General features: G+C 41.7%; 1 protein-coding gene across 5 annotated transcripts in view; it reads left to right on the top strand.

The window, feature by feature from the left end:
- NCOA3 (nuclear receptor coactivator 3) overlaps positions 1–26,189 on the top strand; it is a 551,775-nt gene that overhangs the window by 254,335 nt on the left and 271,251 nt on the right. For all 5 annotated transcript variants that reach the window (XM_078651867.1, XM_078651866.1, XM_078651869.1 and 2 more), the window contains 7 exons: positions 1,807–1,992; positions 2,159–2,263; positions 3,028–3,168; positions 5,045–5,192; positions 5,463–5,854; positions 7,439–8,313; positions 10,196–10,316. In XM_078651867.1, coding sequence (XP_078507993.1) covers positions 1,807–1,992; positions 2,159–2,263; positions 3,028–3,168; positions 5,045–5,192; positions 5,463–5,854; positions 7,439–8,313; positions 10,196–10,316 — 1,968 coding nt within the window. The remainder of the gene's footprint in view (positions 1–1,806; positions 1,993–2,158; positions 2,264–3,027; positions 3,169–5,044; positions 5,193–5,462; positions 5,855–7,438; positions 8,314–10,195; positions 10,317–26,189) is intronic.

Raw genomic sequence — 26,189 nt, 5'->3', positions numbered from 1 at the left:
GGTTAGTTCATTTTTCTTTTACTGGGCATTGAAGATGGCTGGGGGACACACGAACATGGAACACATTGTTACTATGCTCGTATTTGATCAATTTAGCATTCACCAAAACTGTTACAATTAATGCTGTACAATGGAGGTGAGTTTGGTATTGAGTCAACTTTTGTTGTTGCTGGATCCTAGTTAAACTGCAGCATAATCTTTCATTGATGCTGCTACTCTACTCTTACTCGCCCTTGTTAAATACTAGCAATGTCCTGCTTTGCACAGTTTACCTCCGTGATGTAGTGTAAGCAATTACTGGAGAATAGGCAGCACAATGTTGTCACTTAACCTTCATCCCAGAGGGTGAGACTCCCTTAATCACCTTAGCAGCCACCGTATTTTGCATAGGACACCCCTTCCAGTTTTTATGCTGGTAATATAAAGCAAAAGTTGTGGTACAAGAGGACCCTGCATTTGAGCCCACCAAGAGTTCTTGTTATATTCTTTTTTTCAAAATTCATAATTCTGTTTTATTAATTATTACGTGCATTCCTAGTGTTATTCCTTCCCATTGTTGTTCATGGTACATTTCCACAGTTGGTAATACTGCCTGCCTTAGAATTTTGGTATGAGAATTGTATTCTGTGAAGTGAGCGTAGGGAGTTGAATAGGTGGAAAAAGGAGACGCTCAATAAAGACTAAATCTTCTGCTCCCTGATTCTAGTCTTCTTCACAACAGTTTTCCTTTATCTACTTCTATCCAGCTCGTTCTATCATCCATGCCGCAAGGGCCTTTTTAACATGGCTTATTCTTTTCATAAAACTGTTAGGAAAGCTGCTCCATTAACTGTAAGAATACATTGCTTGAATCCGTAGATTCCATCAGAGACTGCATTAAAAAATGCTATCCAGTGAACGTATTCATTATTCACTCTAGAAATAATTCACTTTTGGGCCAGTTCATTTTAAAGTCTGTATATTTCTGTTAATTGCTTAGTTAGATGGGTTTTTATATTTGTTTTGAAGGCATGAGTAAAAAGCGCTTTCCAGCAGGATCAGACAAACTGATCCTGCTGGAAAGCTTGCAGTATAACCATGGACATATGCATTGAATGAAAGGTGCTTGCTTTTCAATAACTTTATATGTTCTGTGACAGATCTACCAATCAAAAGTCCAAGATCTCACAATTAAATTTACATAAGTTCTGCATTTTATGCCCAAGTTAGTTGGGTGCACTAATGACTCTGGGTTAAGTGAATCAGCCATGTAGCTCAAACAGTGTTGTGTGACCATGTATTTAAAATCAAAAGAGAAGAAGCTAAAACGTTTACTTAAATGTCCTTAGCAGGCCACAAGATTGCAAGGAGATAAGAGTGGCTTATCCATATCAGATAGCCATGCATGTATTTCTATACTTCTTTCCACTTCCTTGCCTTTTTTATGCGACAGTAGATTAATCTGCCAAAGTTAAGGAATGGGGTAATTGTAAGTTTGTGTGCTTTACCTTGCCCCATATTATTTTGTGAACAAAAGGCAATACACTTAGAATTAGTTCTTTCCAGCTTGGGGTTAATTGTAGGAGCTAGGTGGCATCAAAATATTATTTTGAATCCGTGCATAAATATTTTTATAAACCCGTTGCGGTTTATTTGCAATACTTATTTATCCTTGCGCAATCAGATCTGCAGAGCCAATGAATCTCTGAACCTCTTGCTCCCAAATCTTCATAGTTTTAATAAAATCTCTGAGCAAGTACCCTGACTGTTCATTTTGCATAAACCAAAACCTTTCAATACCAACAACATTTTGTTTTGCTTTTTCAGTGAATGGTGTTCCTTGGACAAATGAAGCTCCCAGGCAAAAAAGTCACACATTTATTTGCCGCATGTTGAAGCATTCCCATGATCTTTTGGAGGATGCAAGTGGTAATATTGGCACTCGTCAACGATATGAAACCATGCAGTGTTTTGCTTTGTCTCAACCAAGGGCCATGATGGAGGATGGCGAAGGTAAAAAGTCTTCTCTAGAATAAGTTTTACATTTTGTACGGTGCAGTTGATGCTTGTGTTTTGAATCTGCGTAGGTACTTCCCAGAAGTATTTCTATGTTGATCATGTTCTCAAAATCAGCTCAACTGATTGAAAAAGTGGAAACTTATCACTGATGTTCTTACAGATTTGCAGTCTTGTATGATTTGCGTGGCACGACGTATCCCACCAACAATGGAGCGTTCATTTCCTTCAGCCCCAGAGAGTTTTATTACTAGGCATGATCTTTCAGGTAAGAGTTTGATCACGGTGTGCAAGGTCTGTTATGCTTTTGTGTATATTTTGAAACACAAAGAAGTTTATGTAGATGAGCAAATTACGAGACTTTATTTTATAAACGAGAACCTAATTTTATTTAAATAAAAATTTCGTTTTTCAAAGAGCGCTACAATGTTTTTCTAGTTCATTTTCATAATAAGTGCTTTCTGCCTTTCAGTGCGTGACAAACCATTGTTTTCGGGCCCCACACCTTGTTGTACCCCAGTTTGCAATTAGTATTGTTTGACTAATTTTGTAAACAGACCAGGTATAGCAGACCAGGTATAGCATCTGGCATGGCAATATCAATTTTGAAGCTGTTTATTGAAGTAACCACAGTCCTCTTGAAATGTAGTTCATTCTAGATTAATTTTTAGATCTGCAGTGAAGAATGTCTTCATAATGTTATATGCCATCACTCTCTACAAACAGAATGGTGGCAACCTTCCTTCATATCATCCATTCTCTGTCAAGTCAACTAGGAGAAGAGACATTTTTGTGACTTCTTTGGAGATATTTCCTTTGGCATTTCGTTATAATATGGATATACTAGATGATGCCAGCTCAACTACTTGATTATATCTTGATGATTTGGCTTCAGATCCGTATAATCCTCTTTATGACTTCCTGTCTTGCCCTTATTTTTAAAATAGTTTATTTTACTTTTTCTTGGTTTTCTTTGACTGAAAGAAAACAATGACTGACTTATTTTTTAACTAAAGGCAATTTTTTCGGCAGGAAAAGTTCTCAATATAGATACAAACTCACTTCGGTCTTCCATGAGGCCTGGCTTTGAAGATATAATTCGAAGATGTATTCAGAGGTTTCTGTGCCACAATGAAGGACAGCCTTGGACATACAAACGCCACTATCAAGAAGGTAAACTATTTATGTGTACAGTAAATCAAACATTAAATTGCCTCAACTCAGAAATGTAAGGGGAAATTCTAAATTCATGTAAATTAAGTTGCACTGGTCAATTTAGATCTGAAGGTTTCTGTGATCATGTTACCTTTTCTTCTTTCTACCCTTTTTCTGGCTTGTCAGTCTTGTTTAGCTAAAATGTGTAATTGCTTTAGTCCCAGTGAGCTACAGTGACAATATTTTGTTTGTCCAATCATATTTTTCGATCACATGACTTCACCTGAACACATTCCTTCAATATAGCAGTTATCTTAGCTTTCTCAGCATTCATGCATTATTCGCAGCAGTCAAAGTTCCAGTACGGTCTGCTTTATTGTAATCATCATAAGTAGAGCCACTGGAATTATGCAGCAGTGGAATGCCAAATTATGCTGCGCAGTTGACTACATTATGTGGCAAGAAGAGGCAAATAATGGCATTGCTTGTGATAGTTTTACTCTATTATTTTGTCATTTTTACACATTAATTGTTCTGGCTAAAGCTTTCACATCGTTATTCTCACACCCAGTTACGGCCATAAGCAACAGAAAGGTGACCAGTCATTCTTTGCGAAGGGTCTTCCACTTCGCAGCAATACTTTTTATGTAAGTTTTGGTCCATGACAACTAGAAACAACATTTTTTAACAGCTGCAGCTTATGCAGCAGATTAATGTGGCAAATGCTGTGAATCCCGAATTATGCCAAAAATGCTGTAGCCGTATAAATCTCATAATTCCACTTTGGTGCTACAGGTGGCCTCAGGAAGTCAACAACTGGGAGAACCCAAAGTGGTCTTCAGCTCTAGGGAGCTGGGTTACCACTCTGGCACCGTTGGCCCACTTCAGCTCTGGCTTGGAGCAACGGGTGCAGTGGTGCTGGTAGGTGTGGGCTCCTTGATTTTTGGAGTCCTCACAGTTTTTTCTTTGGGTCCCTGCAGGATGCCAGCCATTGAATACCAGGCAAAAAGTGGGGATGACCTTGTCAAAAAGGGGCACTTTCCTGCAATGGCAGGCATACATTCATAGTTTGTGTTTTGTCGGTTTAGCTGTTCTCTAAATCTTAATTAGAGGGACCAAATGCAGGTATAGTTGGAGGAAAAAGTAATCAAATTAGGTTACTAAGGAAGATTTGCCCTGTATAATCAGATGATCTGACTGTCTCAATTCAAGGAGGTCATTGGAAGGGACTTTAATACATTTTATACTGTGACAATGCTTGTGGGGACATCTGTGCAGCCTCATAATGTTATCTGTTTGTCGATGCAAAGTAAAATTAGAGAGAAGATTAAGGTCTTGAGAACAATCTTAAAAATTGAAGATTGGACTAACTCCATTGGTAAATATCCTAAAGGGATTTGTTTAGAAATAGAAAATGTTGTGGATGAAGATTAATGTACTGCAGGAAGCTAGTGAAGTTGAAGACAAATGTCCACTGAAATGTTCAAAGGCAAATGGAGCTGTATGGTAGAATTTATGCACCTATGTTAGACCGAAATGGAGATTGAAGTTTGGATTAAATACGGTTGAACAGTACATAATCGGACACATGTTGGGCTCAATTAGCAAAACTGATCATTAAAGCTAGTTAAGGAGTATGGATGTGACCTCTTGGTCAGAGTTCGTCTTTATAATAATGCCTATCAGTAAAGGGTAACAATACATGTGACCAGGAATCTTTACATGCTTTGATTGTCAGCTCATGTTTGAAAGTTGAGCATCTCCTCTCTCCACCCCTCATGTTCTCACATTGTTGTGGTCCTTTATTCAGGTTATTAACAGTTGTGATTGCTTTGCAAGGTAAACGGCAAAACATTTTAAAATTAAACTTTATTTTTATTTTTCATTTTTACAGCTTATTTGCATGGCCATGCTGAAACCCCACTGTATAGGTTCTCCTTAGCGGATGGCACTCTGGTGACGGCTCAAACAAAAAGCAAATTGTTCCGAAATGCAGTAAATAATGACCCTCATGGATTTGTTTCCACGCACTTTCTACAAAGGTAAGACTAATGTGCACGTTGTTATGAAAGTCTGCAGTTTACACCCCACACACACACCACTGGACTAAAATCTAAATCTTTCCAACAGCAATTTACCTGGTATTAAGGTTTAACTATATTCAAGGCATAACCCTTGAAGTGTGCATTGTTTTGTTATACAGTCACATCTCATGGAGGAACAGTGTTCTGAAATTATTTTAAACACAAAACCTACAATTTTATAAATAAAGTACTGTCTCCCAATGTTTTTATTCTTTGTTGTATTTGCAGAGAGCAGAATGGATACAGGCCTAACCTTAACCCAATGGCACAAGGCATTCGAGCACCTACAACTGGAAGTACTGGTGCAGCTGGTGCTATGAACATGTCACCAGGGCACGGCATGCCCGTCCAGAGCAGAAATTATGGTCCTGTGGAGCCGAACACAATGGGGCAGATGACTGGCATGCGGTATGGTGGACCTGGCAATATGGGGCCTTTAAACTCTGGACCACAAATGCAGCAAGTGCAGCAATCATCTTATCAGAATAATTATGGTGTAAACATTAGTAGTCCGCCACATGGCAGTCCTGGCATGAGCACAAACCAGCAAAATGTGATGATTTCTCCTAGAAATAGAGGAAGTCCAAAGATGAGTTCAAATCAGTTTTCCCCAGTGGCAGGTACAGTATGCTATTAAGCATTATTTTCTCCTGCTTAAGTTGGTTTATTACATGGTGTGCTACGACTAGTTAGTAATGCAACTGCATCTGTCTTTACTACATGTTCTGTATATTTAATTGAACCTTTTTACTCACATATAAGCTGGTATTAATTTGTGATTGTAAGAATAATTGCAAACCCACCCTTTCAAAAGCACTTTGTAAAATGCTCCTCAACCCAGTCATGTAGTAACTTGGGTCTGTTCAGCCATTATTGAATGCATATTGACTAGGTATAACCATATGAATGCAAGTATTTGGATTGCTGGACTAACTCAAGCATGGCAGATATTGTTATCCTGCATGTAATTCATTATTTTAAGGGTGTTGATATTTTTATTCAGTTTTGTAAATCAGTGAATTTTTGTTTTACTTCATTTTGTTTAAGGCTTGGAGAGATTAATTTAAAATCCCACTTAGGCCACTAGGAAGCACACATCTCCCTTACCATACTGTATAACAAGTTGTAATAAGTTTGGGGTATTGTCTGTAAATTTTAGGTAAATGATAACCACTTTGTTTTATAATGGTATTAACAATATGTATTTCAAACTATTAATGCTGAAAAGAGATAAAATAAATGTGAAAATGATATAGCTAGATATACATACAACATGATCTGCTAGAAGGAATAAAAAAGTTAGGAAAAAAAGGATCACATAATTAAATAGTTTGCGGGGATATTTAATGCAGGTGCTCTTTGGAACATTTCATGTGGACGAGAATTTTCAAAATTACGTTTTCAGATGTGCAAGATTGCATTGCTCTCCAAATTTTTATATCCAGGCAAATTCAATTTTTCGTTGTGATTTTTTTTTTTACATTGAAGAAATAAAAGTATTACTTTGGCAATAGGGTAGTTTTGTTTTGTTTAGGATTTTCTTATATGCTTTGCTTTGTCTTGGAACATCTTTTGACAAAAGCCTTCAGTGGGAGGCTCTTCATTTAGATGTATGTTGGATTAGTCATCCAAGTTTTGAAATAGTGAACTTATAATGTGTGGTCCTGCCTTCAAGGGAGGAAATGGGCTATGTTCCGTTACCTGCAAGTAATAGTGCTATAACCAGTCAGTATGGTTTCTGAGTGAATAGCACCTTTGACCTACTTGTCTCTGCCTACATGAACTGTAATGTCTGTGAAAAGGTGGTAGATTGGTGTGCTAGACTGAAGACCACAATGATGCCTTGAAGTATGACTTAAGTTTCTTTAAAATTCTTTACACTTGTTTTTTATAATTGACTAATTTCTTAAATGTTTTATTCAATTGTACACTAATTTACAGTACACTAACTGCATTTTATCTTACTAAGCAACTGTTTTTTTTTTACTTGTGCATTCTACACGACTACAGAAAGTGTAAATGAAATTGTTTTCCATTTTCAGTGGCCGTTTTTTAAGAAACCACAGAACATTTGAACTTACTGAATATTCTTAACCTGCTCTAGAGCATTTAAATTCAATATATTTTCTGCTTTATTTAATAAGCTGCTATGTAGAAAATGGACTTCCTTTTTTTTCTTATAACTTTCACATTTATGCTTCTAGGTGTGCATTCACCAATAGGTACTGCCAGCAGCTCTGGGTGTGGCAGTTTCTCTAGCAGTTCCCTGAGTGCTCTTCACGCAATCAGCGAAGGTGTTGGGACTTCTCTTTTGTCAACATTGTCTTCACCAGGACCCAAGCTTGATACCTCTCCAAATATGAATATTGTGCCTCACAGTAAAGTGGGTAGTCATGACTGTAAAAGTCCTTCAGGTGTTTACTGTGACCAAAGCCAAGTGGAGACTTCCATATGCCAGTCTAACCGAGAGCATCTCAGCGAGAAAGACAGCAAAGAAGGCATTCTGGAAGGAATAGAAAGTCAAAGGGGACAGCCTGAAAGCAAGGGACATAGAAAACTTCTCCAGTTACTGACATGTAATACAGATGAAAGAGCACTTACCAATGCACCAAACTCTATGATTGATTCTGGGTGCAAAGAGTCTTCCAATGTCACCAGTCCTTCAGGAGTTTCTTCCTCAACATCGGCTGGTGTGTCTTCTACTTCAAACTTGCATGGTTCCCAACTGCAAGAGAAGCATAAGATTTTACACAAATTACTAAAGAATGGGAACTCTCCTGCTGAGGTTGCCAAGATCACAGCTGAAGCTACAGGCAAAGATAGCTTCCAGGATTCCAACAACCCAGCACCTTGTGCAGAAGGAAGAGTGAAGCAAGAACAGTTGAGTCCTAAGAAAAAAGAAAACAATGCATTACTTCGATTCTTGTTGGATAGCGATGATGCAAAAGATCAACTTTCAAAGGACATAAAACCTAAACTAGAAGTCATGGATAATAAAATCGGCCAATGCAGCAGTTCCACTCTTCCAACTTCAAGTCAAGAGAAGGAGGTCAAAATAAAGACTGAACCAGCTGAAGAGGTGTGTATGCTATGAGGTTGTCATGTTTCCGTGTCTTTTACCACATTATGTTTAAAGGAATTGATGATTGAGTTGCAATAGCCATTCAGAGAGCTTAGCGTTTCAAAATGGAGTGAAAGAAAACTTCTTTAATGAATTTAATTTCAAACTGTTCCTCCAAAGTGAAAATTATGCCTTTTTGATGCATGTTGTAAACTACCCCATTTTTGCATTATTTGGCATCCCTGACCATTAAGAGTCTAAAATGGGTTCAGTAGCCAAATGAAGTGGTGCAGTAGATATTTGGGTACTAATGGTGTGCACATCAACCATTCAGAGCCTCAGCAAAACTAGTGTTCAGAGTTGCCCGTTCGACCTTGCTTATTGCTGACTTTAACCTGTCATGTCACAATGACACTAAAGTAGCGATAAAATAAGAAAAATTAGGAATTTCGACTTTGGTTTCTCAGGCTAAAAGAAGACCAAAACCAAAGTATTGTGGCTTTGAAGTCTTTTCTTGTATCTAGAGCTATATAAAATAGAATATTATTTTGAGATCATTAATGTAAAACGGATGTGGAAGGATCAAAAGAAAACCAGAAACTTAATTTCAATTTCCACACTATTAATCAGATAGAAAAAATATTTTGGGATCATTGCACTTTCTTTAAGGTAAGTTGTAAAGTGCAGACAGTAAATGAGACTTAAACTCAACACTGTAGGAATTGTTCATTAGATTAGGAACCAGTTAGGATATCGGGCATTACCAGCAAGATTTACCAAACACTTGGAATGTCAAAATAGTTCGTTTGGTGATTGTCCCAAAACATTGCTTTTGTTGAAGGGTATGTGGTTACAGCAGCAAGATACTGATCCCTAAATAGTCAAGTGTTAGTTAACATTTAGACTTTTAATTTTTGCATCTGTACTAAGAACTCCTATTGAGGGATATAGAAATCAAAGGGAATGTTTTGTTAATGCCCTGCTTTTGCTCATCAACAGACATTGGTGGTTCATACTGTTGTCGTGCTGTGGCCAAACACTGTTAAATGCCTATCAGTAGAGAGAGCATTTAAGAAAATATTTCAGTCTACTGCAAGCATGTCTGCCTCCTGAGCCGGAAAAGAGTGGATGAAGTTCTTGAGTAGCTGACTAATTCCATTGCTACTAGTTCAAGGTGGTGCCTACTCAACTACATGTTACAGGAGAAAGATGTAATGACATAACAAATGGGAGCCACCCTTTGCTGATTTCAAAATGACACATAATTTCATGTCGTTTTCTTGAAATTTTGCGGTCTTATATACCTTTTGAACACTTTTAGTTAGAAAAAACATCCTGTGTGGAAAGCCATTCTGGTTTGTACGTGTACAGTCTTTGCAGTCTGTTAACTTTAAAATGAATTATTTAACAATATCTTGGCCAGCCAACACAATATAGGCAACCCACAAAGAGATTTATTTTCAACTCCTTTCTTGAAGGGCAGTAAGTTGGATTCATCCACTGAAGACCAGTTACTGTACATTAATTGCAGATTATCGAAAACCATTCTACTGTTGACATCACATGCTATGGTTAGAAGCATGAAAGAAATACTGTGGCAAACCTTTGATCTTGTTGACAAGAGAACCAAACTACCTTAGTGTTTCCATTTAGATAAAGTTAATCCAATGAATCTGAATATAGAAATTATTTAATAAGCATCTCCAGTGGGTTTCTGGCTGATCTGAAGAACTGATCACTTTCCCTGTGCTTTGAAATTTGGGGTAAATGTAAAATGCCTTTGAATTATCAGCTTTCTTTCAAGGCAGTCCAATCAGACAAATGTTCAATTTTCTATGACAACACAAGAATGGTCAATAAATTGTTAGCATGTGATGTGTTAAACATCTTTTCATTTCAGATAAGTGGAGACTTGGATAATTTGGATGCCATCTTGGGTGATTTGACAAGTTCTGACTTCTACAATAATGCTATATCATCTAATTCAAGTAACCTTGGAGCTAAGCAACCCATTTTTCAAGGTATGTCATCTTTACTTAATGTGTACAGTAAATTAATATATTTTTATATATATACAAATCTACTACGCTGCTAAATTAAGCCCACGTTTGTTCCAGGATATGCTCTTCAAGGTTATTCTCATGGGCTTTATGGAAATGTACTAAAACTAAATACTGGTATTGTAACATACTCTTTATGCTTGTTCTGTTGCTGTAGCTGCTTTTGGGTGTTTAAACACAGAAGACTACCTACCACGATATGCCATTTGTTTCACAAATGTTGGCTTGTCCAGTACTGGCTAGAAGCCCTAAACCATTAAGGCCCCTCCTTGTAGTACATAGCTTGGTCCTTGATGTGTTAGCCAACTTGTGCCACATATCCCTGCAGAACCTGTAGTCTCTGTGAGTCATTCATTTTGAGCATGATTAATCTATTTGAAGAGTAAACGGACGTGCTAATTTTGGAAATCCAAGTTTAATTAAATTTTGTTCTTGATTAAACCATAGCTTAGTTTTTTGCTACAAAGGATGCTGCTGATACAGCTTTTCTCCAAAGTTCTTCCTCTAATCCCACAAGATAAATGTTGCTAATATGTTAGTCTTATCTGAAAGAGACAATTAGTTACAGATTTCTTACCTTGTGAATTACCCCCAGGCGTCAGACTGGATCCCGAGAATTTTTTCGTCAGTAGTACCCCTGCGTGTTGAGAGGTGGCTTCTGTTGACTCCGTGTTCGTCATTAGCATCGTGGTCGCCGGGATGACGCCGCAGCACCTACTTAGACGCTGCCCTCGCGCGCTGTCAGTTATTTCTTTTTCGTGAGAGCGGTCCCTCCAGTCACTTTTTGACAGACTTTTTGCTCACTTTTGCCCACTTTGTTGACTTTTGTTGACTTCATTTTTGAGTCATCGCTCCTGGTGCACGTCGGGGATGCCCGGTTTCAAGGCTTGAGGTTCCGGCCGACTGTTGATGTCGGTGACTGATCCGCACCACGCGTGCCTGTTCTTTTTGGAACCCGACCACGACTCCAAGTTGTGTTCTGACTGCAGGACCATGAATCTGAAGTTTTTGCTGGAGTGGTCCCGAAAGCTTCTCGAGACCTGGCAGTCCGCTCCGCACCGCTCGAGAACCCGGTCGTGTGGGAGGTTGAGGGACCGGTCATGGAGCCACCACCACCAAGTCTTCGCACTCCTCCGGTAAGTCGAAGCACAAGAAGTCGTCAAAAAAGCATTGTCGCTCTTCGACCTCTCCCTGTCCGTCGGCCGACGTGACGAGGGATGCTGGTGGTGCCCCTCTCGTGGCTCTGCGTGCAGAGCCTGCTATGTCGACTCTGGGTTTCCCTCCTTTCCAGGGACCCGGTGCGACGCCGGCCCAGCTTCGGAGTTTCTACGAAATGATGCATGCCATCTTTTGGCAGCCGGACTCGGCTGGTGGCCCTGGGCCCTCGGGGGCTTCGGCACTGCAGGGTCTCCTTGGATTCAGGCGTGGATCTGGATCGCAGCCGGTCGACCTGGCTCCACCTTCCCCGGCGCCGACTCTACGGGCACCATGTCCGCAGCAGACGCCGGTTGTTGTCACCAGTTGGCGTCGACCCCGGCCTCTACCCCATTGTAGACACGGAACCGGACCAGCGACGCCTGACAACAGAACCGACGCCGATGGGTACTTTGGTGCCCCGGTTCTCCCCTGGTCCTTTCAGGCCAGATTGGCAACCAGAGGAGGGTGAGGAGGACTGGGCAGTGTCTGGAGACCCTTTGACAGGCCAGTTGGGTTACGAACCGGACTGGAGAGAGGTACTGGGGGAAGCCAGTGGTCTGGATACCTCACCAGATCTTGGCATGTTGTATTCTCCTACAGTGGCTACGGAGGAGGAGCGTCTTATGCAGTGGTGTTGCGTAGGGCAGCCTAGGCTCTCAACCTCTAGCTTTCTACAGTGGCGGTAAGGACTAACCTCCTGACACAGGTGCTTCAACCAACAGCGAGCTCTTTGGAGCCCCTGCTGCTGTTGAATGAAGCCCTAACCGACATCCTTTTGGGGACCTGGTCCAGGCCCAACACAGGTGCTCCTGTGGATAAGATGATTGCCCGACGCCACCGCTCGGTCCCGGGCGACCCCACTTTCCTCTCCCAACACCCCACCCCTGAGAGCTTGGTGGTCCAAGCCTCCACGTCAAAAGGCGCATTCCCTAACGCACCACCTGATAGGGAATCCCAAAAGCTGGACCACCTTGGGAAGATGTTTTCTTCCTCCAGCTTGGGACTGCCGTCTGTAAACACCGCATGTCTGTTGGGCCGTTACAACCACTCCGTGTGGGATATGGTGGCGCATGTGCTGCCCCAGTGCCCGAAGGAGGCCCGGTCCGTACTCTCCTGTGCAGTTGCCAAGGGGAAAGACGCAGCAAAGTTTATCATTCGTTGTGGACAGGACACCGCCGACTCGCTAGGCAGTACAATTTCCACGTCGGTAGCCTCTCGACACTACGCCTGGTTGAGGTCGACTAGTTTTTCAGGATATCTCCAAGCTACCCTTATGGACATGCCCTTTGATGGCTGTCGCCTGTTCGGCGACAAGGCAGACAACGCGCTAGAGCACATCTGAAAGAGACACGTTAGTGATAGATTCATTACCTTAGAATATCCCCATCCGTCAGACTGGATCCTGAAAGTTTTTCGTCAGCAGTACCCCTGCGCGTCGGTAGGAGGCGCTGTGTGGCTCTGCACCCGTCGCTGGCGTCGCAGGCTACGTCAAGGAGACTACTTGGGCACCACCCATGCGTGCTGACGTCAGTTCTTTCTTTTTCCACGCCAGCGAGCGCAGATCTGGATAGAGCATGTACCCCCAGTCTCTTTTTGACTAACTTTTTTGAGACTTTGGTCTCTACTTCTTTTTGAGTCTTTGACTCCTGGTGCCACGTAGGGATGCCTAGGTTTAAATCCTGCGGGGCTTACCGCCGTACGATGTTGGTGGGCGACCCCCATGGTGCCTGTCTCTACTGTCTGGAGCGCGGCCATGACTCCCGGTCATGTTCCGATTGTCTGGCTATGGCTCCGAAGGCTTTGCGGGAGCGGTCCCGAAAGCTGCTGGAGGCCCGGCAGTCGTCTCAGCTCCGTTCGAGTTCCAGGGGTCGCTCAAGGGACCGCCCGCGGAGCCATCCCCATCGCTCCTCTGGGTCGAACTCTTCACACTCCGAATCGGGTAAGAGACGCCTTAAGAAGTAGCCGAAGAAGCGCTTACGCTCTCGGACATCCCCCCGTTGGTCTCCGGTTGCAGACAAGGGGGCCAGGGGTATTTCCCCCGCGACTCTGTTGGAGCCTGAGAGTCCCGTCTGCGACTCCGGCCCAGGTGCAAGAATTTCTTGCTGCCATGGACCGCCTTTTCAGGCCTCAGGCTCCCGCCGCCGCGCCTTCGGGTCCCACGGTCCAAGCTGAGGGCCCTTGCTTGCCGCCCATACCGCAATTTTCTCCACTGGCGGCTCCAGCCAAGGCCCCGCAGGGTCCTCCGCCAGCGGCTCTGGCCCCAGCGTCGCAGAATCCTTTGCCGGCAGTCCCGGCGCCTCCCGCGGCTCCGTTCCCTGCGCCGGAATGGGTCCCGTTCGTCCCACCTCCTCCCAGGTTTCGGGACAATTTTGCTCCAGGTTGGGAACCTAATTGGGACATGGAGCAGGATTGGCGCCGACCGGCGCAGTTCTCAGCGCCATTAGACCATTTGTACATTTGTATTCCCCTGTCCCTCCCCCGCCGCAGCAGCTTGTGCCTCTGGCGTGGAGGAGGGGGACGACTGGGAGGGGTCTGCCTCTTGCACGGCAGTGCGAGTCTGAACAGGAGTGGGCAGAGGAGTCGGAGGATGCAGGTGGCCTTGACCTCTCCTCTTAGTCTGGTTTTCTGTCTCCTCCTGCTGTCATGGAGGAGGGCCCCACATGCACTGTGGTGCTCTGTAAAGCAGCTGAGGCCCTTGACCTTGATCTTCCTACTGTCACTCTCAAAACCAACCTCCTCACTGAAGTTCTTCAGCCTGTGGCAAGCTCTATGGAGCCTCTGCTTCCGTTCAATGAGGCGTTAACGGATGTTTTGATGGGCACCTGGTCTAGACCAGCCACAGTGGTTCCTGTGGATAAGAACGTGGCCAGGCCTGATCGCCTGGCACTGGGTGATCCTGCCTTTTTAACGAACCATCCAACTCTGGAGAGCCTGGTCATACAGGCCTCCACTTCCCAAAGTGCATTTCCTAACGCCCCGCCAGATAAGGAATCAAAGAAGCTGGAGCAGCTTGGCAAGAAATTGTTTTCCTCTGCCAGCTTGGGGCTGCGGTCAGTCAACACCGCATGCCTCTCTCACGCTGTGTGGGACATGGTAGCGCAGACACTGCCCCAGTGTCCGGAGGAGGTTCCAGCTGTTGCGGAGGGGAAAGATGTGGCAAAGTTCACCATCTGGTGTGTGCTGGACACCGCGGAGACTCTGAGTAGGGCGATCTCCACGACAGTGGCCCTACGTCGCCATGCCTGTCTGCGGTCCATGGGGTTTTCAGGGGATGTTCAGAGTTCCCTCATGGACATGCCCTTTGATGGTACCTGCCTGTTTGGCGATAAGGCAGACAGTGCGCTGGAGTGTTTTAAGGACTCGCAGGCTACGGCCAAGTACGTGGGTCTCTCTACCACCTGCCTGGCCACGTCCGCCTTTTGTATCCATGGAAGGGGTGTCCCTACACATTAGTTCAGCCAGAAACCTGCGCAGAACCAACCTCAGCGCGGATGTGGTGGCCGCCGTGGCAGCACAGGGGGGGGCCAGCGTGCGGTCTGTCCACCGCAGCATCCACCTCAAAGCCTTCCTAGTTCAAGCTTTGGGGTGGGATTCAACATCACCTCCCTCACTGGCTTTGTCACTTCGGACAGGTGGGTGTTGGAAATTGTCTGAAGGCGCTACTCCTTCCCCTTCGAGTCTGCTCCCCCCCCCCCAACCACAGCCATGCCACCTCAGTTCCACCGCATATCGGATCACTTTGCGCTTCTCCAACAGGAAGTCACAGCCCTCTTGGCCAAGAGGGCCATCGAGTGCATTCCTGGGGCAGAAGTAGGACGTGGTTGTTATTCCCACTACTTTCTGGTCCCCTAGAACGAGAAAGGGGGCCTGCGCCCCATCTTGGACCTCATGAGCGTCAATTGTTCCTCCCGAAGGGGAGGAACGATTGTGACTCTGGCTGAGGTCTTGGCTGCCCTCGACCCTAGAGGCTGGATGGTTGCTTTGGACTTGCAGGTCGCCTATTTTCATATCCCCGTCCTGCCGGCCCACTGGCGTTACCTGCGGTTGATGGTAGGCCAGGAGCATTTTCTTTTTGCCGTGCTCCCCTTCGGCCTTACCAGAGCCCCTCGGATGTTCACGAAAGTGATGGCGGTGGTTGCCGCTCATCTGTGCAGATCTGGGGTTTGTCTTCCCCTATCTCGACGACTGGTTGTTGAAGGTGGGCTAGCCCCAGGCAGTCATCTCCCACCTCCAGACTACAGCCGACCTCCTGCATTTGCGGGAGTTCTCCATCAACGTGCCGTAGTCCCTCTCAGAAGCTCCCCTTCATCGGAGCGGTTCTGGATTTGACGCGGTTTCTGGTTTATCCTCCTGAGCAGCGAGTCAGGGATATTCAGGCTATAATTCCGATCTTTCAGCCTCTGTTCCTGGTTTCAGTCAGGATGACCCTCGGGCTCCTGGGCCTGATGGCCTCCTGCATCCTACTAGTGCAACATGCCAGACGGCATATGCAGACTCTGCAGTGGGACTTGAAGTTCCAGTGGGCACAGCATCAGGGCAACCTGTTCGACCATGTCCAGATCTCAGAGGGCACTGCTCGGCAATTGCAGTGGTAGCTCTCAAATCTCGATTGGGTCAATGGCAGATCCCTCGCCCTTCCCCAACCGGAGCACACAGTAGAGACGGATGCGTCCCTCTTGGGATGGGGAGGCCACTTGGGAGAGGAGGAGATAAGAGGCCTCTGGTCTCCGGCAGAGTCTCGGCTCCATATCCAACTTTTGGAGATTCGGGCGATCAGGCTTGCTCTGAAAGCATTCCTTCCCTCTGTCCAGGGCAGTGTAGTGCAGGTGTTCACGGACAACACCGCCGCCATGTGGTATTGTAACAAACGAGACGGGGTGGGGTCGTGGACCCTATGTCAGGAAGCTCCGCGCTGGCTGGAATATCAAGGCATTAACTTGGTGGTTCAACACCTGGCAGGTTCTCTGAACACCAGAGCGGACGAACTCCGCTGCAGGCGCATGATTGATCACGATTGGCGTCTGAACTCTGACGTGGCGCAAGGTCTTTTTCTGCAGTGGGGAGAGCCATAGTTACATCTATTCGGCACCGAAGAGAACGCGCTATGTCATCAGTTCTGCGTGCTGGAGTTTCAAAGGCGGCACTCGCTTGGCGACGCTTTTCGGCGCGAGTGGAGCTGCGGTCTGTTGTACGCCTTTCCGCCTATACCACTTCTGCCCAGAGTGCTGAAGAAGATTCAGCGTGACTGGGCCCAAGTAATCCTTGTGGTTCCGGATTGGGCACGACAATACTGGTATCCCGAGCTACTCAGCGTGGCGATTGATCCCCTGATCCGACTGCCTCTTTGGGAGGATATTCTGTCGCAGCAGCAGGTGACGGTCCTCCACCCAAACCTGTCCAGCCTCCACCTCCATGCGTAGACAGTTGACAGCTCCTGTTCCTTTTGTCCGAAAGGGTTTTATAATTGATTTTTAACTGTTTCAAATTGTTTGTTAAAATTGCATTATAAGTGTTTACATATTTTTAAATTTGAAGTACAGCTATAGTGTTTGCACATATATGACCATTTACCCACGAGCATTAGGCACTGTATTAAATAGAAAAAACATTGATGGTCACTTTGCTCTTGTATGAATTTGTGTGTTCTTGATACAATACTTTTTATATAATAAATATCCCATTGTGAATTCATGTAGCTTTTGTGGTTCTACTATCCCCAAGGGGTTAAGAATAAACATAAGATGTGGAGATTGAATGTTGTTACATGACGCCTGAGTGGTTTGTATGGTGATTATTAAGTCTCCCTAACCAACAAATAAAACCCGAGGAACACTTTCCATTTTTTGAATCTACTCTACCCAGTTCCTGTGGGTCTAGAGGGCACTCTCTTTCCTTTATTGTATCCTTTTGTAATGCCCCAGTGGGACTTGAACCTAGTTCTTACCTATCTTATGTGCGTTCCCTTTGAGCCGCTATATAACTGTCCTCTTAGGCTTCTGACCTTAAAAACTGCTTTTCTGGTTTCCATCACCTCTGCACCTCTTAATAACTTCCCTTTTTGGCGGTTCATCCGGACAAGGTTGTCCTTTGCACTCGTCCATCCTTTGTTCCCAAAGTGGTTAATTCTTTCCTCAATGGCCAAACCATCACTTTACCCACCTTCTTTCCGCATCCTTCTAAGGAGGAAGAGAGGCTCCACTGTCTGGATCCACAGCGTGTGCTTTCCTTTTACTTGGATCGCACAAAACAATTCTGGGTGGATGACAAGCTCTTTGTTGGCTACATGGGCGCTGATCCAGCGGCCTATAGAAAATATATCATAAACAACGCTACCCAACTTCATAACCTATAAATGAAATTCTACACTAACTTATGGACCCATTTATAAACATGACATATTTGAGCCTACTGAATCAGGTGGTCAAATTAAACCTATGTACACCTTATTTACAAAATATATACAATTTTATACATCTGCGGAAGGAATATTATCATTATAACAATTCCTAACTAATTAAACGACCACCATTTGTAATGTGATCTAGCTAATGGTAACCTGCACTTCTGAATAATCAAGACCAGCTTGTTTGTCAAAAGTAAGATTTTATTTACTAAATTATGGTATTTCAAAATGTAGTTTTATAAATGCAATTTTATTAGCATTAAAGTAAGCAAGTTTAAAAAGTTTCATGAGAAAAACACAGTTTAAGTAAGAAATTCAAAGTTTAAGTAAGGTTTTAAATGTTTAGCATTTCTAAAGCCTAAGTCCCTAGCTAAGCTAAATAAATGGAAAATAAAGTAAAGTTCTTTGAGGATTCTTACGTGCTCCACGCAAAGTCCAACAGCACTTCACCCTCATCGGAAAGTCAGAAAGCAGCAGCCAGCCCATCCCTAAGGGCATGACTTTTTATACCTTTCTATGCTAGCTAAACTAAGCGAAGGAAAGTTTTCATAAATCCACGAAGTCCCATTGGTTGAGAGTGACAAGTGACATGTCACCCACATTTCAAAACTTCCATTAGGTCACGTTTCTTAAAGACCATTGTCTTTTCCGAATGCAACCAAGAGCTTCCTTGGTTTGCAACAATTGTAAAATAATGTTCTCACAGTGTTCGTTTCACTTCCGCGGGTGCCAAGTTAGAGCTGACAAAATTGTCCTTTATCACTGTTTTCCGACCTTGGCTACGTCCGACAAAATGGTGACAGCATGTCAGGTTTGTTTAGTGAATGCAGCTTTGACGAACACTTTTTCAGAATGGGCATCTCGTGACTTTTGTAGAAGTAAAATTCAGCTTTAGCAAACTCGAGCAAACTAGGCCCAAAAGCAGGCAACTTATGCTTTCTAGTAATAAACAAACACAAGAAAAGTATTAATGTAAGAAACAATGTTGATTCTGTATCCACCCTAGGTTTACTAATTAATTAACCCTCCCAATTAGTCTAATGTTACCTAGCAAATGCAAACAAATAAAGCAGCGTTTATATCTACCAATCTTCATGAATCCATGAAACTTATGTGCACCTAGAATAGTAGAAATGACGTCACATAGACAAGGAAAAGCAAAATAAGCACATGCCTCTTTTAGGTTTGCTGCAGTTAGTAATGACAAAAACGAAAACAATAATTATTTTATTATTTTGCACGAACAAAAAGATGCAACACTTATGCACGTTTATGAGCACACATGTTAGTCCCCCCATGTGTAAAGTTTATTTTAAATTGTATTAGCACAATACATCACAAATCATTAATATTATTATTCATGTTATGGAAATGTGACTTTGCGAGTTTAAACAAAATTTTGTTTTCTATCTCGCTCCATCAACTCCCTCATCTGGTGATTAACAAATCACCACACCAACACCCAAAATTTGGTAATTTAAACTTCCGAGAAAATGATTCAAATTCATTTGTGTCAGTAATCCTAAAAATCTGTTTCTGCATAATCTTTGGAATTTGCATAACGCTCTCTATGTAACTCCTGTAATTCAATCTCCCTTTCTTCTTCTTTTCTAAGTTTATAGATCCTTTTCTTTTCTTTCAACTGTTTCTTTCTCTTATGTAACAAACAACCTATTTTTGTCAAAATAAAAATGAACACTATTATAATCAAAGGTGCCAAAATCTTGCCAAGAATTGAACTACCAATATCATGAAACCAATTTTTAATTGCTTGGAATCTTTTTGAAAGTTTCCCTGTAAAATCAACTTCTTCTAAAGGAATTATCTCTGAATGCATTTGTGTAATGTTTTTAATGTACATCTCTATATTCTTACTTTCATCAGGTATATATGTGCAACAATGTTGTACATGTAAAATGCCACAGACTCCTCCCTCCTTTGCTAGGAGTATGTCTAAAGCAAGGCGATCTTGAATCACCATAGATCTGATTGCAATTACTTCAACATTCACTAATTGGAATCCATCAGCTGTGTCTGTTGACAATCTGTCAACAATTGTGGATAATTTTCTAATTCTCCCTGCATTTAGGGTTATACCAACAAAAGGTATCACTGCTTGAAAAATATCTCCCAGAACCTCTGTAAAAGTTTCTCTTTTGACTCTATTTACATAATTATGAATTTTAAACAATCCTTCTGAATCTCTATCAACATGAAACACTTTAGGAAAAACAATTCCCACATAACAAGTTCCATACCAATGGTCTGGAAGGTTGTAGTAGGCTTTGTCACCACAAACAAAATAAATCCCAGGGAAGATTGGATCTTTTCCACCTTTGAATCCCCAACCTCCCAAAATCTGATAAGTATCTTCACAGTTACTTGCACCTACAAAATAATTATCAAAAAGTGTATTATCTCTTCTAATGCAAAGCTTTCCACTAACTGGTTTGTCTATGTGTATTGCAACATTTTCAAGCATTTTGCCATTTAACTTCTCATCCTCTTTTTGCCAAAATTTTGACTTAGTCTGCTTGACTAATTCATTTCTTTTGTAAATTGCTCTTCTCTCGTCAACCATATTCAAAAATTTCTTTCCCTCAGCACTCAATTTGCAGGTTAGATTATTCTTGTAATCATACTCGTAAGTGAGTTCGTTAGTAACAAGGAAAAATTCTCTCATTTGTTTGGCTTTCTTATGCTTATTTAAAGCACCCTCAATCTTTATATTCGCAAAAATCTCGTCAAAATCTGAATAGTAATATTCTAAGCGTCCGGTTTGATAAAATAAGCTAGTTAACACACTACATGTTACACCATATGTAAGAGGAAGCATATTGTATGTCACTCCCTCAGAAACAGAAGCAGGTAACTTGACGCAGACATAGCAGTCTTTTGCATCCATTACCTTGACATATTCACTCAAAAGCTTTGTGAATGTATTACTTGAAAAATCACTAATAGATTTATCTTGATGAATGTTAGGTTGATGATCAATAACTTTTGCAGATGCACTATGTTTAGTTTGACTAACCAAAGCTTTGCTTGTCATGTTAACTTTGTGTAATTCTCTATTCATCTCTAATGGGATAATCACAGCTAAAACTAACCAGAGCAGAATTAAAATGAGCAGACACACCAGAGTCATCTTACAGCATCTCTTAAAAACAGAACACCCTGAAGTGCTCTCCTTAACATAAGGCATTTTTGGTTAGTTTTGCCTCAAAAATAAAAACAAAATTAATTTTTAAATTTCTAAGAATTAAACTCTAATATTTATTTATACCCCCCTTTTAAAATAATTTTATTTTTAGAACCCTAAACAAGATTTCTTCGACCTTATGTCATACATAAGTTTTCTTCAACTAAACAGTTTTTCTTCGACCTTATGTCAGCTAACAAAATTTCTTCAGCCTTTTGCCAAATTAAAATTTCTGTACTTCAATCATTGTCACTAATTTCCTCTATTTCGTTTTCTTCTTCACTACTACCATAGATGTCAATAACAGGTGGAATTACTAAATAAGTCCACTCAGGAGACTTGTATTTCTGGTTTGGTCTCACTATTCTTTTTCCTTTTCTCGACACCACTTCAATTTTCCTTCCAACTCCCACTTCTTTTCCAGGACTCTTTTGACTACTGATTTCTTCAACTTGCTCTTTAGGTTTCTTGATCAACCTCACTCTCAATCTTCCACCAGGCCAGTAGTCTGCTTTTCTCACGTATTTCTTCTTTGGTTCAGAAGCATTTGATTCTGACTTCCAAGCCCTTTTCTTTCTGTTTTCACTTTCACCATCCACGTCACTTTCTTCAGTTTCGTAGTCTGAAATTTCAATTGACTCAGGAACTTCTCTATTCGGCAGTTTTACTCCTTCAGGAACACTTCTCTGTTTTCCAATACTGGTACTTGGTAATTCGTCTTCTTCTTCTTCTTCAATTACCTCCAACTTCCCAGACTTTGGATTTCTGTTCCTTACTCCAGAGCTTGTTTTCTGCTTTTCGATACTCTCCTGGTCTGAAACTTCTTTTTGTTTCGCTTCTTTGTCTTTAATAGAAACAACTGAATCCTCAGTTATCTTTCCTTTTAACAGATTCTCTTCACCTTCAGAATCTATTTCAATAATTTCCAAGTCTTTTCTTGTTAAATTGTCATTCACAGGCACAGGTTCCAGATGTCGACCTTCCTGTCGATCTTCAGAATCTGGATTTATTTCACCTTCTGCTTCAGAATCAGAATCATCTGTAGTATCACTTTCAACATCAGAACTCTCAGGAGTTGGTACTGGAATAGTATGACTAGGATGAATCCAACGTTTCAATCCTTTGCATTTTACAGCATTAGTAGTGATCAAAATTATTTGCCTAGGTTTCTGCCATCTAGGAGCCAGACAATTTCTTCTCCGATGTACTTTCGTTCTGACCCAATCACCAGGCCTCAGGTCATGTGTCAAAACTTTTTCATTTGATTGTGCTTCAGTTCCCACCTGATTAGATACAGAAGTCACTATATCAGATAACCTTTTACAGTAATCCAAAATAGCACTGTCATTTATGCTCAACAATTTACCTACTGGTACAAAGGCTTGCCTCATAACTCTTCCCATTAAAATTTCATGAGGACTCAAACCTGTCTTTTTATCTGGTGTACTTCTTAATGACATTAAAACAAGTGGAAGAGCATCTGTCCACTTTACACCTGTTTCAAGACACATTTTTCCAATTCTGTTTTTAATTGTTCCATTTATCTGTTCAACTACCCCAGATGCCTCTGGTCTGTATGCACAGTGTATCTTCTGCTCAATGCTCAAAGCTTCACAAATTAACTTCATCAGTTTGTTATCGAAATGGCTTCCTCCATCACTCTCAATAGTGACTGGAAAACCGTACCTTGGGATAATTTCTCTGAGCAGTAGTTTTGCTACTGTAATTGAATCACAATGTCGTGTAGGAAATGCTTCTACCCATCTTGAAAATAAACAAACAATCACAAGAACATATTTTAAGCAATTGTGTAAGGGCATTTCAATGAAATCCATCTGTAACCTGGTAAAAGGACCACCCTCTCGACCAATTATTCCTGTCCCTACCAATGATTTTCTGTTTGGATTCATTTGTTGGCATGATAAACACCTTTGACAAAAAGATTCTGCAATTGTTCTAAATTTAGTATTGAACCAAGTCTCTCGGAAAAGTCTGATCATAGAATCTCTTCCAAGATGAGCCGGACCATGATATAATCTGGCCATATCAGCAATCAAGCAATTTGGTAAGACTACTCTGCCATCTTTGTAAACCCACACTCCATCTTCATCACGTGGTCTACAATCTGATCTTAACCACAGATCTTTTTCCTCATCATCTGCTTCATTTTGTAAGTCTCTAATCTCATTCCATGTTTCTATAACTGTTGTTAGCATTAATGAATTTGAATCAGTTTCTTTACTCCTTTCCCGATTATATGCATAACCTTTTCTTGCACAAAATTTTGCCGTTTCATCTGCAAATGCATTGCCTTTTGAGATGTAATCAACTCCTTTAGTGTGCGCTGCACACTTGACAATTGCGATTTCTTTCGGCAATTGTATTGCTTCAATTAATCTCCTTATGAAAACTGCATTTTTAATCGGAGACCCTGCTGATGTCATATAGCCTCTCTGAGACCAGAGTTGTCCATAATCATGTACAACTCCATACCCATACTGACTATCAGTAATGATGGTAACTCTTATATCCTTTGATATTTCACAAGCACGAATCAAAGCAATTAATTCAGCTACTTGTGCTGATCGAACTCCTTCAAGACATGATGCTTCTTCCACATCTGCAACTGTGCAGACTGAATATGAGGCTTTCAAGACACCTCCTTCAGATCTTAAACATGAGCCATCTACAAAGTAGACAAAATCTGATTCAGATAAAGGTCTATCTTTGATATCATGTCTTGGTTTCTTGCAGAATTCCATAACATCTAAACATTCATGTTCTGTTTCGATGTTATCAATGATCTCAGAATCAGGCAGTAATGTAGAAGGATTCAGATTCAAACATCTTGAAATCGAAACATTATCTGCTCCTAGTATGATTTTCTCATACTTTGTCAATCTGCTGCTTGTCAAATGCTGAGTTTTACCTCTTGTCAGCAATATTTCAACTGAATGAGGCACAAAAACTTTCACAGGAAATCCCATAATGATTCCTTCACTCTGTTCAAGACTAACACTTGTAGCTGCAACTGCTTTCAAGCAACCTGGTAATGCTTTTGCAATGGGATCAAGAACTGCAGAGAAGTATGCAATAGGTTTCTTTAAATTCCCATGTCTCTGAATCAATACAGACAATGCACATCCTTCTCTCTCACTACAGTACAGTTCAAAATCTTTCTCATAATTCGGCATACCTAAAGCAGGAGCTTGGCATAAGCTCTTTTTCAGATTCTCAAAAGATTCCATCTCAATTTCATTGAGAATAATTGGATCTTTTACATCAGACTTTGTCAGTCTCTGTAGTGGTTTTGCAATTACTGAAAATCCACTTATCCATTGTCGACAGTAACCGACCATTCCCAAGAACATTCTGACTTGTCTCTGTGTTCTTGGAGGTTGCATTGCTTGAATCATTTTAATTCTCTCAATTGTCACTTGCCTTTTTCCCTTTGCAATTCTGTGACCAAGATATTTTACTTCTTGCTTGCAAAACTGCAATTTTCCTGGAGACACTTTATGTCCCTCTTCTGCAAGGCGATTTAACAGTATTATTGTGTCTGTCACACAATTTTCTCTTGTCTTTGCAGCTATCAACAAATCGTCAATATACTGCACCAACGTAGACCTACCTGGTAAGTCTAAGTTTTCCAAAGATCTTTTTAACAACTCGTTAAAGATTGAAGGACTTTCTGTATAGCCCTGAGGGATTCTAGACCATCCGAGGGTCTTACCTTGGAATCTGAAAGCAAAGATTTTATAACTTTCTGGATGTAAAGGAACAGTAAAGAATGCATTGCAAAGATCAATGACAGTGTACCATTCAGCATCATGTGGAATCTGGTACAGAATTACTGCTGGATTTGGAACCACAGGACAACATGGAACAACGATTTGATTAACCTTTCTCAAATCTTGTACGATCCTAAATGTTCCATTTGACTTTTTAACTCCCATAATTGGTGAATTACAAGGACTACTCTCCATTTCTTTTAATACACCTTGTTTGATTAATTTTTCAATTATAGGCGTAATACCTTCGATTGTTTCTGCTTTCATTTTATACTGTGGAATATTAGGAAATTCTATTCCCTGTTTCAATGTAATTTTTACTGGATCTACGTTTTTCATTAGACCCATCTCATTCCCAGTAAAATCCCATATATCAGATTTCACTGTTTCCTTGAGCTCTTCAGGCAAATCTTTCTTTTCAAATGCAGGAAACAATTTTGCTTCTTCTGCTTCTGTCATCATCATTGTCATTCTGTACAAACCATCTTCCTCCATTGTTTGTAACTCAACTCCATCAGGAGAACAATATATTCTGCAATTCATTTTACACAGGATGTCTCTTCCTAGTAAATTTACTGGACTACTATTACAAACCACAAATCTGTGTTTGTCTCTATAATTTCCAATTTCAACTGGAACTGGATCAGTTAAATCAGTTTTAATTTGTTGATTGCTTACTCCAACAACTTGGATGGTATCCCCAGAGAGAGGTAGGTTTTCAATTTCCACTGATCTAACAGTAGAACGGGTAGCACCAGTGTCCACTAGAAAAGTGATGTCTACATCGTTAACTTTCCCGTTTACAAATGGACCGGACTGGTCAACCTCAAGAGTGGCTCCAACAACACACTCTTCCTCCTCTCTCGGGCACCGTCAGCAATAATCATCAGAATCACTGTCTTGGCTTTCTGTTAACAAAAATTGTTGTGAAGCATTTTGCATTTGCACCCTTTGTTGCTTTTGCTGTTTTTGCGGTTTTATTACCTGTTCATTTCCCTGAAATCCCACGTTTGGATTATATTTTTGAACTCCCCCACAATTTGGAAATGGTGGTTGTGGCAATTGATCCTGACAGTTATTCACCTGTTGCTGTTGCTGTCGCTGAATGTTTAACTCGTTTAGCCCCTGTTGCATCTGTAGCTGTTGCTGCAGGTCAACACCATTCTGCATCTGTGGATTTAATAAGGGATTCTTTAAGTTTTTAGGAGGTTTAGGACACTCGTCTCTCCAATGTCCGTATT

This window comes from Lissotriton helveticus, chromosome 7 (genome assembly GCF_964261635.1).
Source record: "Lissotriton helveticus chromosome 7, aLisHel1.1, whole genome shotgun sequence".
Classification (NCBI taxonomy): domain Eukaryota; kingdom Metazoa; phylum Chordata; class Amphibia; order Caudata; family Salamandridae; genus Lissotriton; species Lissotriton helveticus.
This window is presented reverse-complemented; position numbering and strand designations above follow the sequence as displayed.